At 32.9% G+C, this 12,893-nt stretch overlaps 3 protein-coding genes across 4 annotated transcripts; 2 read left to right on the top strand and 1 right to left on the bottom strand.

Annotated features, from left to right (window-relative positions):
* The first annotated feature begins 3,381 nt into the window (after positions 1–3,381).
* LOC145727526 (uncharacterized) lies at positions 3,382–5,539 on the top strand. 2 transcript variants are annotated; one of them, XM_081977127.1, is made up of 3 exons: positions 3,382–3,421; positions 4,006–4,117; positions 4,168–5,539. In XM_081977127.1, exons 2-3 carry the CDS (start codon positions 4,043–4,045, stop codon positions 5,176–5,178), a joined length of 1,086 nt encoding a protein of 361 aa, XP_081833253.1. In that variant the 5' UTR covers positions 3,382–3,421; positions 4,006–4,042; the 3' UTR covers positions 5,179–5,539. The 2 variants fall into 2 exon arrangements, with proteins under 2 accessions (XP_081833253.1, XP_081833252.1); XM_081977126.1 differs by lacking the exon at positions 3,382–3,421 and having other exon boundaries at positions 3,667–4,117.
* LOC145727525 (uncharacterized) lies at positions 5,519–7,460 on the top strand. The gene is made up of 2 exons (XM_081977125.1): positions 5,519–6,223; positions 6,276–7,460. Exons 1-2 carry the CDS (start codon positions 5,519–5,521, stop codon positions 7,284–7,286), a joined length of 1,716 nt encoding a protein of 571 aa, XP_081833251.1. The 3' UTR covers positions 7,287–7,460.
* On the bottom strand, positions 7,267–12,624 carry LOC145727789 (uncharacterized). The gene is made up of 4 exons (XM_081977610.1): positions 11,019–12,624; positions 10,005–10,969; positions 8,573–9,335; positions 7,267–8,521 (listed from the first exon to the last, which is right to left on the bottom strand). Exons 1-4 carry the CDS (start codon positions 11,772–11,774, stop codon positions 7,412–7,414), a joined length of 3,594 nt encoding a protein of 1,197 aa, XP_081833736.1. The 5' UTR covers positions 11,775–12,624; the 3' UTR covers positions 7,267–7,411.
* Positions 12,625–12,893: the final 269 nt, after the last annotated feature.

The following is a 12,893-nucleotide window of genomic DNA, read 5'->3' as shown; positions in this document are numbered from 1 at the left end:
TCGTAATATATGGTACTCTCTACGTTTCAATTGGCGAAGATCGGCACTCAACGTAGCTATTCGGGTTGTGTAAAATAGAAAGACCAAATGAGGTCTTGCTATGATTTTATCTCTCTTGCGGCTATGAAATTTTGTATTTGTCAATCTTTCTTTTCCGTCGTCTTCTAAAATTCAAATGTTTTGTTTTTTAACCTTTATGCCCGTCAGTGTCAACATTGTGTCAATAAGGTTCTGTTGGGGACCAATTGATTGTGTTTGCACCCCCCTTTCTTTGTTTTTGAGTTTTTAGTTAAAGGGTTAATGCATCTATTAGTTATTGTTTTTGACGTGTAAGCTGTTCATGATGGAATGGTTGTGTTATGGCTATATGGGTTCCATCAACACATCCTAAAGTCCCATCCTACTTTCTTCACAAAATGCATAAAAATTGGTAGCATGTTTACAAGCAACTGAAAAATATTAATGGTCTTACAAGAAAATAAGAAACTGATGAGACAGAACTACAATAAATAAAACCAACAACTAAAATGGCAACAAAACGGATTATTTTAGAATGTAAACTTTGAAATATATGATTAATTACTGAAAAAGAAAGTAAAAAACGTAGAATTATTCAAATTATTGTCATTGATACTTGTCATTAACCCTGAATACGACGAAACAAGTAAAAGCCCTAGATTTATTACTAGAAATTAGTCAATGTTTTTAGGACCGATAAGTTTCCGTTTTCTGTTGACGGTGTCAGCCGAATGTGATAGAAAACAGCTTAGAGAGTACCAACAGTTAATAGAAAGAAATTTTCTTTCTTGTCTATTTCTATGCGTTTTCTATTTCCTACATCGTTACGGAGTTCGCCTTCAGGATTGTTGACTAAAAAACCTGTTAATATGAAATTAGAAGGTGGTTTAGGGATGACTTTTTGATCTTTCAAAACAGGTTGACATTATATGGCAAACATTTTTAATGTGTTAAGTTTGACATTGCAAATTGAATAGAAAATGATTCAATTAAATAAAAAGAACGACTAACATTACTTGTAATGGTCATATATGATGACAGCAGACGTTCACATCTCCAAAAATAAGACATATTCAATAATAAATTCCACGATCGAAAACTGATATCTCTATCTACCGTATACATTTCTCATCCCTAATCCACCTTCTAATTTGACGTTATCAAAGGTACTTTAGTCAACAATTAAACTTGTTCTTTGTTCAAAGTTAAAACTCAGATTTCTCGAAACTGAATAAAACTTTGCACAACCTTATTTGCTGATCTTAGGAATTTTAAAAGAACAAAAAAAATGATTAAAATTATTACAGATTCATTTAAAAAAAAATTGGTGGATGTCGCTTCACCTTATGGAAAAAAGTAGACCGTTTCGAAACATTTGGAATACCCTGTATTTTACATAGGTGTAGGCCATTTTTATTGATCTCGTTTAAACCACGACCTTTCACAATACATTGGGTCTAACAAAAATGGTTTTAGCCAGTTGGTATGAACATTCTAAAACTTTTTATCAGTAATTTTTAAACGCATTCTTGAGCGATAACTGCGTTAAAAGTACTGTAGTTGCTGTAAAACTTGGCATGGTGTAGGTGTTCAGCTTATATTCTGTATGATAGGAGTAGGTGAGTTTTACATTTGTTTTAGAATAGTAGACTGAGTTCAGTTAGTAATAGTAGTAAGTAAATGATGAATAATAGAATAATGTCACGATTTTCCATTGTTGGTTTTTATTTGCTACATTGCTTTCAATTTTTAAATAGTTAAATTTGGTAGTTAATAGTAAGTTGTCACAGTCTTTCATGTAACTATTCTTATTAAGTAACCACGTGTATTTTTGAGAGAATACCCAAAAAGTTGTTCAACTTCAACATTTTTGTTCAAAGCGTCATTGAGAAGAAAATTTATTTTGACGACTAAAATAAGAAGGTCATCCGTACTTTCTTTCATTGTAAACCCCTTGAAAAACCAATATTGTACCTGTGCAAAATAGGTAAAGATACCTTTTTTGCATTTTTGCCCACCCGCCGTTAGAAAGTTCCAGTACCTAAACCCTTAGTTTCCTTATTGCCCTCATAAAGTTTACCTGCATTTTGGATATTTCTAGGAATCTATAACTTGCACTAGCCCCTCGGCGTCAGTAATTGCACTTATTTCCCTTGGCAACTAGAAGTTTTGCTACCTGGGTTTCATTCTTTTGCATTGAAGGCAGAGGATGTATACCCGAACTATTTTGCTTCGACACTTTCGCATGGTCCATCAGTTCAGTTCCTTCCAAACCTTTCTACAGTTAAAATGTGGGTGCTTGGTTTTTTCTTGTTAGTGCTTTTTGTATTAGATTTTTAGTTGCAAGTACAAGCTTTGTGATGCTAGTTTACGTGCGTGATGATATTTTACTTTGGTTTTTGGTGAAAGAAAAACGTGTGGTGAACATGTGCGGTTAACCGATTCTAAGAATTTGGCGGGAGATAATTTCGTGTCCACTGTAATTTTATAACCAGTAGTACGGAATTATCTCACGCCTAAAGCTTAGAATGTTTTTTCAACTAGATCAATCGTCTTTATTCCTTTGTCCTTGTATATGTGTAACCAACCCTAACCGTCCATCTTTGGTGATCTAGCCCTGTGATGTTAATGATACTTCACTTGGTTAGTTTACCAAGCTAGACTGTTAGCGGAAACTTCGACTATCAAACATTGTGACGGCCTTTGCTGCTACGAGGAAGGAACTACTGGTGTGATTTGTAGTTTTGAAAGCATATCACAGCCTTTAGTTACTTTCTTGTGGTATGGCAAAATGCATCATTTTACTAAAATTGTCTCCATTCTTTTGTATTATGTTTGTTTCAAAGTATAAAGCCTTCGAACATCTTTAATAGTTTCATATTTTTTACGGGTGTTCGATTTTAGTCACATGGATTTGAGTTGCGACTAGATCGAACATTCGGACGGAATATGATCGATTCATCGTTTTTATTTCAGGGATTTGTAGAAGTGAAAATGTCTTTTTAGTTGTTGATGTGGCCTTAATGGTATAATGCATCCATAAAGCTATGTCAGCAATTAATAATGCATTTTGATGTCGTCGAGATGTGTAGTATTATACTTATACTCGTAATTTATATTTTAGTAATGTCTGAGTGGGTTAAAGCATGAGGTACAAAAGTAATGTATACTTTTAGTTAAACTACAGATTTGAAGAACATTTTAGTGCATTAATAACAAGTGTTTGAACTGTTTAAATAAAGAAATTACTTAAATTTTGTGTTGTTTATTTTATTCATTCTCCATTTTTTTCGAAAATGTGTAAAGAATTTGCTATAAAATAACTACTCTGATTTTACTCTCCGTATTTTGTGTAGATACACTAATGATATTCAAGTCAACTATCCTCAAACCTGGCAAATTGGTTAGTATGTTTTTTGTTTTGATATTTAATTTGGCTAGTGTAGTAAAATCCTTATTATCGCATATTATTTATTTGAAGACTTGGTATGGTATTAATGTATTTATTTTTAATGAAGAGGGCGTTCCACAGAGCAGAGTTTAATCGTATTATTTTTTTACCTTTGTAAGAATAATTTTCAAACAACACATTTAGATAATTACTATGCAGTCCAGTTTGACAAGTTCTGGCAATTGGTTGGACGACTTTTATTGTAACTTATGTACCGATAAGGACGTTATAGAGAATATACAACCTTTTAAAAACAAGAATAAACTAAGAGTTACGGAAATTTGATTCATTGCAGTTATTTGTATTCTAACTAACTTAAACGTGAGTTAAATTCGTTTCTAAGGTATTGTGTATAATTATAACACTATTTTAATTGCAAACTACTAAAAACAAAATTTTGCATTTGCCTTGTACCTACATGTTTTAAGATTTGAGATGTTTGACTTGGATGAATTAAAGAAAAATGCAACTGTTACAAATAGCTACATCAATAAATCATTTCCTCCCAATTTACATATTTTGAGACTCATTTTAAGAATCAACGAGCCGTACTGCACAGGAAATGGTGATGGAATGGAAGAACAGATGATCGCTATGTTTAGTGAACGTTTAAACATCACCATAAATATAACATATTTAAGTGCAGGGGTCAGTATTTTACAGAAGTTAATTTATATCTACTTGTTGATTTTTTTCAGCTGTCTGCAGTGCCTTATACGAAACAAAAGGAAGCATTATTATCTGGAAATGCTGACGTTTTTGGAGGTTACGTTACTCCAGTTTCAAGTGATATTTGGAATTTCGACGTTACTCCTTCGTACTACAATGATACATTAAATTTCATTTGTCCAGTAGCTTCTCAAGTGTCCATTTGGACTAGGTTGCTGTCAATATTCCCATGTAATTTTTGGGTGAAATTGTTCAGTCTGATGATAGTTTCAGCTTTAATTGGAAAACTGTTCTATAAATTACCATTTGTAAAAAGTGTCTTAGAAGTCTTGGCAATATTGACTGAGAATAATATTCCACCAACAGGATTTCGTATTTGTTCCGCAAGAATTCTGCACGTTTCTTGGTTATTTCTTGCTATGATAGCGATGACCGGATTTAAAAGTCACTTGTCACTAATAATGGAGACAGTTGATTTTGCCAAGCCTCTGGATAGTTTGGACGACATTATAAATTCCGGATTACCTATACATTCTATGATTGATTTAAGGCCATATTACGGCATTCCGGAAGAAAAGCGGAAGCTAAACCTCAGCGATGTTAAACCGTGTACTTCTTTCATAGATTGTCATAAAAGAGTGTCTGAATATCAAAATTTAGTATCGGTAGGTGGTTCTGGATTGCTAAAGTACTACTATATACCGAGATTTTACATGAAAAATGGCGAATCCACTGTTCATATATCAAGTGAAGCCGTTTACTCATTTCGTTTCCATTTGCTGTTCCGTAAAGGACATCCACTGTTTGAGCCTTGTAGTAAAATAATATTGCTCAGCATGTCTAACGGATGGTTTGCCAAAAAGTTTAGCGATATGAAACATCTTCTGAATTTAAAAACAGCGGGCAAGCCTAGGATTAGAAGTAAAATAATTACCCTTTCTGAATTAAGCTTTGTCTTTGTTATGTGGTTTATGGGGCTAATGATTTCAATTTTTGTGTTCGTTTGCGAACAAATTATGTTTTCGTTATCCAAACACTGAAGATCTGAATTTTGGAATAAATTCTTTAAAAATAGTTCATAGATGACCTATTAATTGGTACAGCTGTAGCTACTCTCTATTTAAAACTCTTTTGTTTGCTAAAACTATACCTTGTACTTTACTTAAATAACATGGGAAAAGGTATTTTATTTCTCATAATTATTATTATTATTTGTGTGTATAAGACCAAGAAAGCACTTAGAAAAATGCGTTTTTATTGACTTAGTTGAATATAAAAAATGTTGTAAGTATATGCAGACCTACAATTAGCTTGTGGCACAGCCCAAAATGTAATGTAATAGTAGAGTTGCTATAGATTGAATATCATATTAAAGAAAGTATGAAGAGTTATTTCTCTAAACTTGTAGTAATATCATTATTAATTAGTGTAAATCAATGCAAACTTTTGGGTGAGCCTGAGAAATTTTACGAAGACACACTTTTTAATTGTTTGAGTGTAGTTGTCAGTACATTTTTGAACAACTCAGTCAACTTGCTTATAACCAATTTAAGAACAGTATCAATCAGATGGGTGCCGTTGATACAAACAGAAAATCTCAGAAATTACGTTCAATATTCTTCGGTTGTGCAAAATAGCATGCAACTGTACATTCTGGAAGTGAACAGTACAATCTTTGCAGAAACATTGCAGCATATCTGTACTGCTGGCATACTGAATCCTTCTGCCACTTTTGTACTAGTTACACAACACCCAGTAATTTTGGATATCAATGTTTTCAAAAATGGTTTTGCTTCTAACATATTTTTGATTGAGCGTGGGGTTGATGTTTTCCATTACTCGATTTATAACGATCAGCACAAAAAAAAATTTGCGAATAAAGGTTTATGTGTAGATTTTGATCGCATTTTACAGAAAATTATGCACAGTAATCTAAATGATTGGAGTAATACAACTGTTAAGGCTCTACTTAGAATAGCCCAACCTTATGTCACCGGACGTGGAGATGGATTGGAGGAAAGGTTGCTACAAGTTCTCCATAAGTTGTTGAAGTTTCGTTTGATTGTCGACTATCTGGAACCTGGAGTAAGTATAATTTTAGGAAATTTTAAACATTAATAATTAAAATTATTTTTAGGTCACAGCTTTTCCATATACAAAACAGAAGAACCGACTTAAGTCTGGCGATGTTGACATATTTGGAGGTTACATCAATATTATTCCAAACGACTTATCAGACTTTGATATTTCTCCTCCATATTTTTATGACTCGCTGCATTTTATTTGTCCGGTTCCAAAACCTTTGTCAACTAACTTAAGACTATTTTTGATATTTTCATCCCAATTTTGGCTGGTTTGGGGTTTATTTACAGTAACTACTGGAACGGTGATTGTAAAATACTGCAACACTCCCATTATTGAAGCATATTTATTGATCACTGCTTTATTAACAGATCAAAGCTATTTACTGAATCGTACTAGACTGAACTCTCACAGAATTATTTTAGCATCGTGGTTCTTTTTCACTTTAGTTACCTCAACCCTTTTTAAAAGCAATTTGATCATTTTAATGGCTACGGTGGAAAGGAAACACGCTCTGGACACTTTAGATGATATCATAGCATCCAAGTTACCCATTAACTCAATGATTGATCTCAGACCTTACTACGATTCTCCAGACGAACCTAGAAAACTGGATTTTGCTTCTATTGGAAAATGCTCCGGTTTCACACAGTGCCAAATGGACACTTCTATTAATCAAAACTCAATTTCCATAGGAGGACGAAGTATACTTGAAGAATTCTTCATTCCAAAGCATTTTATTAAAAACGGCGAGTTAACAGTGCATATTTCTAAGGAAGTGATATACGCATTTCATTTTCATTTGTTGTTTCGCAAGGGACATCCGGTGTATAAGCAATGCAGCAAAAAAATACGGGCATTACGAGTAAACGGTTGGTTTGCTAAGGTAATACGAGATATGAGACATCAGTTATATTTGCAAACTTTCAAAGTGAGACGAATTAAGAGTAAAGTAGTCAGTTTGAGCGATATTATGTATGTTTTTAAAATTTGGTTGCTTGGTATTTTTGTGGCTTTAGGTGCTTTCGCATTTGAGCTTATTTTTAATTATATTTGTTCTCAATGAGTAAGAGAGGGTTAGTAATGTAATAAGAAAAACGTGTATTTTACTGATAACCAGTGGTTTTAATAGGATTATTCATGTTTTACTACTAAATTTAGTAAGTAAAAAATCTAAATTTATATTTTTAATTATTTAATTAACAGCAATAATAACACAGGTTTGTGATTTTTACATCTTATAGTGCATAAAAAGCAATAACATTCTAGGGACAAACATTTATATGCATTTTTATGTAAGGCTAATTCAAACATAAACACTATTGCAGCCATACTTAACCCTATACCCCACAAAATAAACACAAATCCGAATTTACTCAATCCGAGTTTCTCAGCTTCGAAAACTAGATGGTTAGTAGCTCTTTTAATTCTAATGCGCATTTCCAGATAAACATGGTCGAACCAACCGTGATCTCTCAATTTAGCTAGAATGTCGTTGATTTGCTCGTAAAGTGGATAACCCTTCCTGAATATTATATTTATATAAATCGGTTTAATTGTAGTGCTACTTGCTTTAACCAGAACCTCCCCATAGTCAGTTATAAAATGTTTTGGAATCCAATTGTACCACAAGATACTTCTGGGTGCGGTAGTTATGGAGTTTTTTTCAAACGCTGTACGGTTTACACAAACCAACACTGAAGAACAATTTTCGATATGGTAAATATCAGTTATTGGTGTTATGTGGTCGATGTAGAATGTGGACAAGTCGCTGTGAGATGATATGTTAAAGTTTAATTTTAATAAATCCTGAATAGTTAAGAACTCTGGAAGTTTTTTCCCAGTTCCCAAAATTATTAGAAGTGAATTTTTGAACATGGTTGAGATAATCAAAAAAGCCATTATCCAGGCGGAGAATAACAACTTCAAAGCTCTTCGATTTCTGAATAAACTTTTTGATACAGCGTTTTCAAACAGAACTTGATAGACTACGAAAAATAACTGGTGTAGACAAATTCCTGTTTCTATGTAGTAGACCAATGATATCCAAATTATTATTGCAAATAGTAGGAAAAACCACAGTTCTCCAGAGAAAATGTGAAATATTCTTTTCCAGTGGCTCATTTTCTGTGCATTTGGGTATACCCATGTAAGAACATCGTAGTAGTACAGTTCGCTAACATCAAAATGTCTAAATGTGATTTCAGTGGGACTGTTGTAACCTATAAGTAAATCAGCTTCTCCTTTTATGAGCATGTCGATTCCTTGTTTGCTGACTGATTCGTCTCTAATGAAATTAACCTAAAATGTTTGTAATAAAAAAAGTTGAAACACTGAATTGTTCAGCTTTACCGACTCATTCTCATAGTTATACAGTTGTATTCCTATCAGTTTTGTTTTTAGGATCTGTTGCACTTGGATCAAAAATGTATTCTCCAGTCCGTCCCTATTCTTCGTTGTGTACGGTTCTACAACCCTATAACCAACTTTTATCGTGGTGTTTCTCCATAACATGTTGCAGTTTTCTGGAACTTTGATGTAGGGTGAATGACATTCTCCAATTTTTATTGGAGTGGTGTCTGGATTATCCACATTCTCGTATCTGTATGGGTGATAACTGTATATTGATAAATTGCCATCCAGGATATAAGCAGATTTTAGGAAATGTTTTGCTAAGATTTGGAATGGTTTGCTAGAGATATTTTCACTTAAAAATATGTAGGTGGCTTTTGGATTAAAGTATTCTTTTTGACGATTCCAAGACAAGAATTCTTCAACACTCAACAGACTGGTGTTGATGATCACAACATCAAAACGAACTTTATTTTGAAACTCAGTGAGATTATTTACGATGACGACAGGATACTTTAATCCAATTTCAAAATTTGTTACTATTTGACTCATCCATTGGGGCTGTATGGTATTAAGTATATACTCTATACAAGTTTTAACAAGCAAATTTCCTTGATTATTTATAACTTTCTGAAGCACTAGACACGTGAATAACCATTTACCGATATTCATTGTAGAAGTATTCACGTAGTTATGCAAGTATTCCAAATTTGGGGTGGTGTTTTTATAAGTTGTAATTGCATTTCCGAACAAACTGAAACACGTTTAATGAGCTAAAAGTAAATAGTGTTTCTGTGGTGTGTTTGTTCAGATCCTGTTTTTTTGTTGGAAATATGTACAAACTGTGAAAACATCTGATAATTATATACAGTTTATAGGGATATGTAAACCTAATTTGAATCAATTTAACTGAGATTTTTTTTTATAATTAAGTAAAATAGTGGAAAACTTACCGTACAGAAAAACTACAGCTTGTGTGTTAAATACAATAATCAATAACGTCCCTACATTATGATTGTTTAAACATGTTCGTTTGACTAACGTGAGCGTTTCAACGTTTTTAGGCTTAATTGTATACAATATGTAATAGAAGGGTAACACCATAATGGTAGTGCAAACTAATACAACTGATACATACAAAGCGCTAACGATGTAGTTTTAGCGCTGTTACTTTATCTCTCAACTTTTCCTCAGAATATTAAAATCTATATAATTATTTAATTCTCAAACCTTTTTATGATAACGGATTTGTCTCATTAGGTTCAATTTCTTAGTATCTAATACTTTGTGCTCAGTTTGTCAATAACTTCTGTTCTTTCTCAACGATACTCAAATATAAAAATGTCTTTTCTAAACTATTCATTCATGAATTAATCACTAACACTATTGAGAAAATATATACCTTACATAATATTTTTTACTGGTATAGTACCAAACGTGTTCACCTAGAAGCGCCAAACAAGCTATGAGTACTCCAGAAAACCACAATATCGAAATATCTTTAAAATCTTTAAGAGTAAACGTTTTGCTACTGATTCTATATTTTTGGTAGGTTTTAAGGAATAATTCGTATTTCAATCTAGCGAAAACATTAACAAACCAACCACTAGCCAGACTGTATGAAATAATTTTGCTACATTGGTCGTACAAAGGATGTCCTCTAGAGAATAGAAACGATATGTGAAAAGAGTAAATTGCTTCATCAGCAATGTGGACCAGCAATTCTCCATTGTTAATAAAATATTTCGGTACTGTGTAGTAGCGAAGAATTTCTCTACCTCCTGTTGTTATAGATTTCTGGTTTTTCGCTATATCATCCAAACATTCCAGATAGTTATGACATCTTTGAATAGTAATTGAATCGAAATTCTTTATTTCTCTTTCTGAGTGGTAGTACAAAGACAAATTTAGTGTTGGGTAAATGGGCAGTTTGGACTCTATAATATCCGTCAAGGTATCTATAGCCGGTTCCTTTCTTATCGTCTCTGTGATGATCAGTAAACAATTTTTAAAAATCGTCGACATAATCATGAAGGACAGAAACCATGAAGCTAGAGTTATTCGTTTATATGTTATTTTGGTTTCGGCTTCGACTGTGGGTGATTCGACTAAAATTTGAAACATCGCTAGTAGCAGTTTCTCTTGCTGGATGTTCAGGAATATTTTTGCTAACACTGTTTGAGTTGTCATTAAAATTAAAAATATGATCCAGTAACTCATGGGTAAAATTTTCAGTAATCTTCTCCACATGGGTCGGTTTAAGGGCCTGGGGCATACAAATCTCATCGTGTCGTGGAGATAAGCTGGAGTAATTGAAAAGTACCAGGCGTCATCTCCCGATATTGTCAAATGACCACCAAATAGGTCGGCTTTTCGAGTCTTAATTTCGTGTTTTTGCTTTAAATATGGCGCAAAAGTTTGCTGAAAATGTTTATTTTAGTTTCACCTTTATGATATACCACTGATTTACCCCAAATTCTAGATATTCATAGGACATATTGAATTTCAACTGATTTTGGAACAACTGGAGTAACTTTTCTTCTACTCCATTTCCATCTCCATTAACGTAAGGCGTTGTGACTCTAAGGATTGCTCTTAAAGTCGAGTTTTCCCAGTTTTTTGTTTCTTTCTTTGTAATGGATACACCGTTAGTATTGTGACAAGATCCTATTTGAATTGCTTTTAAATCTGGGTCTTTAATGTTTCCAAACTTATAAGGAAAGTACGTAAATATTGATCCATTTTCTGTGAAAACCACCACATTTTCTATGTACTTTTCGGCCAAAAATTGAAGAGGAAGTTGCTCAGTATTGTTGACTACAAAGAAAAACTGTTTTTGAAGATAACAGTGGGGTATTAGGTCCAGGATTCCTCGAATTGTGCTATTATTGTTTGGAGGACGAAAATCTAAAATGTATAGTTTTACTTTTTGCCATATTCGGAAGGCTTCAGTATAGTTTTGAAAGTCACTAAACCGGATTCTCGTTAAAGGTATGTCATTACCCAGCAGCTTTTCTTCCATATTGGTTACTATCACTTCCAGGAATCTGGTAGGGTTGTATTTTTTAAAAATACTTCCAATACAGTTGTGAAGTTCTTCAGCCAATCTACTTTGTACTAGTAGTGGTTCACTTTTAGTTAACAGACACAAGACAATGAAAAAGCACAGTTTTGTAAGCAAATTCATGATAACCCTAGTCATCAGTATGAAAAAATACAATGTCTAATATGATTACGTTAAATTGTTTCAGTTGGAGCAAATATTAGTTGACTATAACATTTCATAATTACGACGGATGTAATTTTCTTAATGCATATGTATATGTTGGTTTAAAAAGTCGTAAGGCGAGTAAGCAGAACTAATTATCTATTTTTTATCTACGCAATAAGGAAATATAACATTATACGTCAATAAAGTTTGAATTATGTTTTCCGAGTTTATGTTAAATTATTCTGTATGCTAAACACCACTATTGTGAAACAGCCTTCCAACAGGTTAAGATTTCTGCTAGACTAAGTTCTTTTGAGGCATTGTTTTGAAAAAAAATTACTGAATGCTCTTTCAGCTATTTGTAGCGTAGAAAAAAAAAGTAATCAGACCATTGGCCTATTTAGGGGGTAATGTCCATTAGATGACACATTTGGCCACATGGTTATGCATATCCATTAAGGAAATTACAGTGTCGTCTATTAACTCTGTGTCACATGAACTACTGTTTTTGTCATAACTTAGTTTTATGCTGTTAATTTAATAAATACCATAATTTTAATTACGTTGCATTTATATTTGTAATCAGAAATCTATCGATTGTTCTACCAACTAAATACTGTCATGATAGAAGAAAATGTCTCTTAGACAACCCTCAAGTACAAGAATCATTCCAAGATTCTGTCTGCATTAGAAGTGTAAGAATGACTATTGCACATCAATTTTGTGTATTGATTTTACGTCTATTTAATTATGATTGTATTGGAAGTTAGTTACGTTTTTATTATACAGTAAGTTATGAGTTGTTTAGGTTAGGGAACTTATTTAATAAATTTAATGGTAGTGTTAACTGTGTGTTTTATTTCACGCTAAAACGAGATCTCAGGCAATAAGGTTGAATTCAATTCAACACGTCACGCTAGTCGTGACAATACTACATTAAGGGAAAGGATAAGATACTTTATCACTATTATCTCTAATTCCTGCTTCATGTTCCGCGTGTTCTTTAGTAATTTTTTATGGTTACTGACATTTTTTGGTAATTCGTCACTATGAAAACAATTAAGTTATTTGTTATTTTCGCTGTAACAAACCTCTCAGTGAAGTGCAAGT

This window comes from Ips typographus, linkage group LG4 (genome assembly GCF_016097725.1).
Source record: "Ips typographus isolate SLU linkage group LG4, UJ_Ityp_2.0, whole genome shotgun sequence".
Lineage (NCBI taxonomy): Eukaryota > Metazoa > Arthropoda > Insecta > Coleoptera > Curculionidae > Ips > Ips typographus.
Note: the sequence above shows the minus strand (reverse complement) of the source record. Positions and strands in the feature narration are given on the sequence as shown.

Excerpts from the sequence above, each read along its gene's own strand:
- LOC145727526 (XM_081977126.1), top strand. The coding sequence starts at position 3,905 with ATGTTTGACTTGGATGAATTAAAGAAAAATGCAACTGTTACAAATAGC. Across the intron at positions 4,118-4,167 it reads TAACATATTTAAGTGCAGGG|CTGTCTGCAGTGCCTTATAC; the intron begins GTCAGTATTTTA and ends GATTTTTTTCAG.
- LOC145727789 (XM_081977610.1), bottom strand. The coding sequence starts at position 11,774 with ATGACTAGGGTTATCATGAATTTGCTTACAAAACTGTGCTTTTTCATT. Across the intron at positions 10,970-11,018 it reads ATCAGTGGTATATCATAAAG|CAAAAACACGAAATTAAGAC; the intron begins GTGAAACTAAAA and ends CCATATTTAAAG. Across the intron at positions 9,336-10,004 it reads CTTCTAGGTGAACACGTTTG|GTGTTTCAGTTTGTTCGGAA; the intron begins GTACTATACCAG and ends AGCTCATTAAAC.
- LOC145727525 (XM_081977125.1), top strand. The coding sequence starts at position 5,519 with ATGAAGAGTTATTTCTCTAAACTTGTAGTAATATCATTATTAATTAGT. Across the intron at positions 6,224-6,275 it reads TCGACTATCTGGAACCTGGA|GTCACAGCTTTTCCATATAC; the intron begins GTAAGTATAATT and ends AATTATTTTTAG.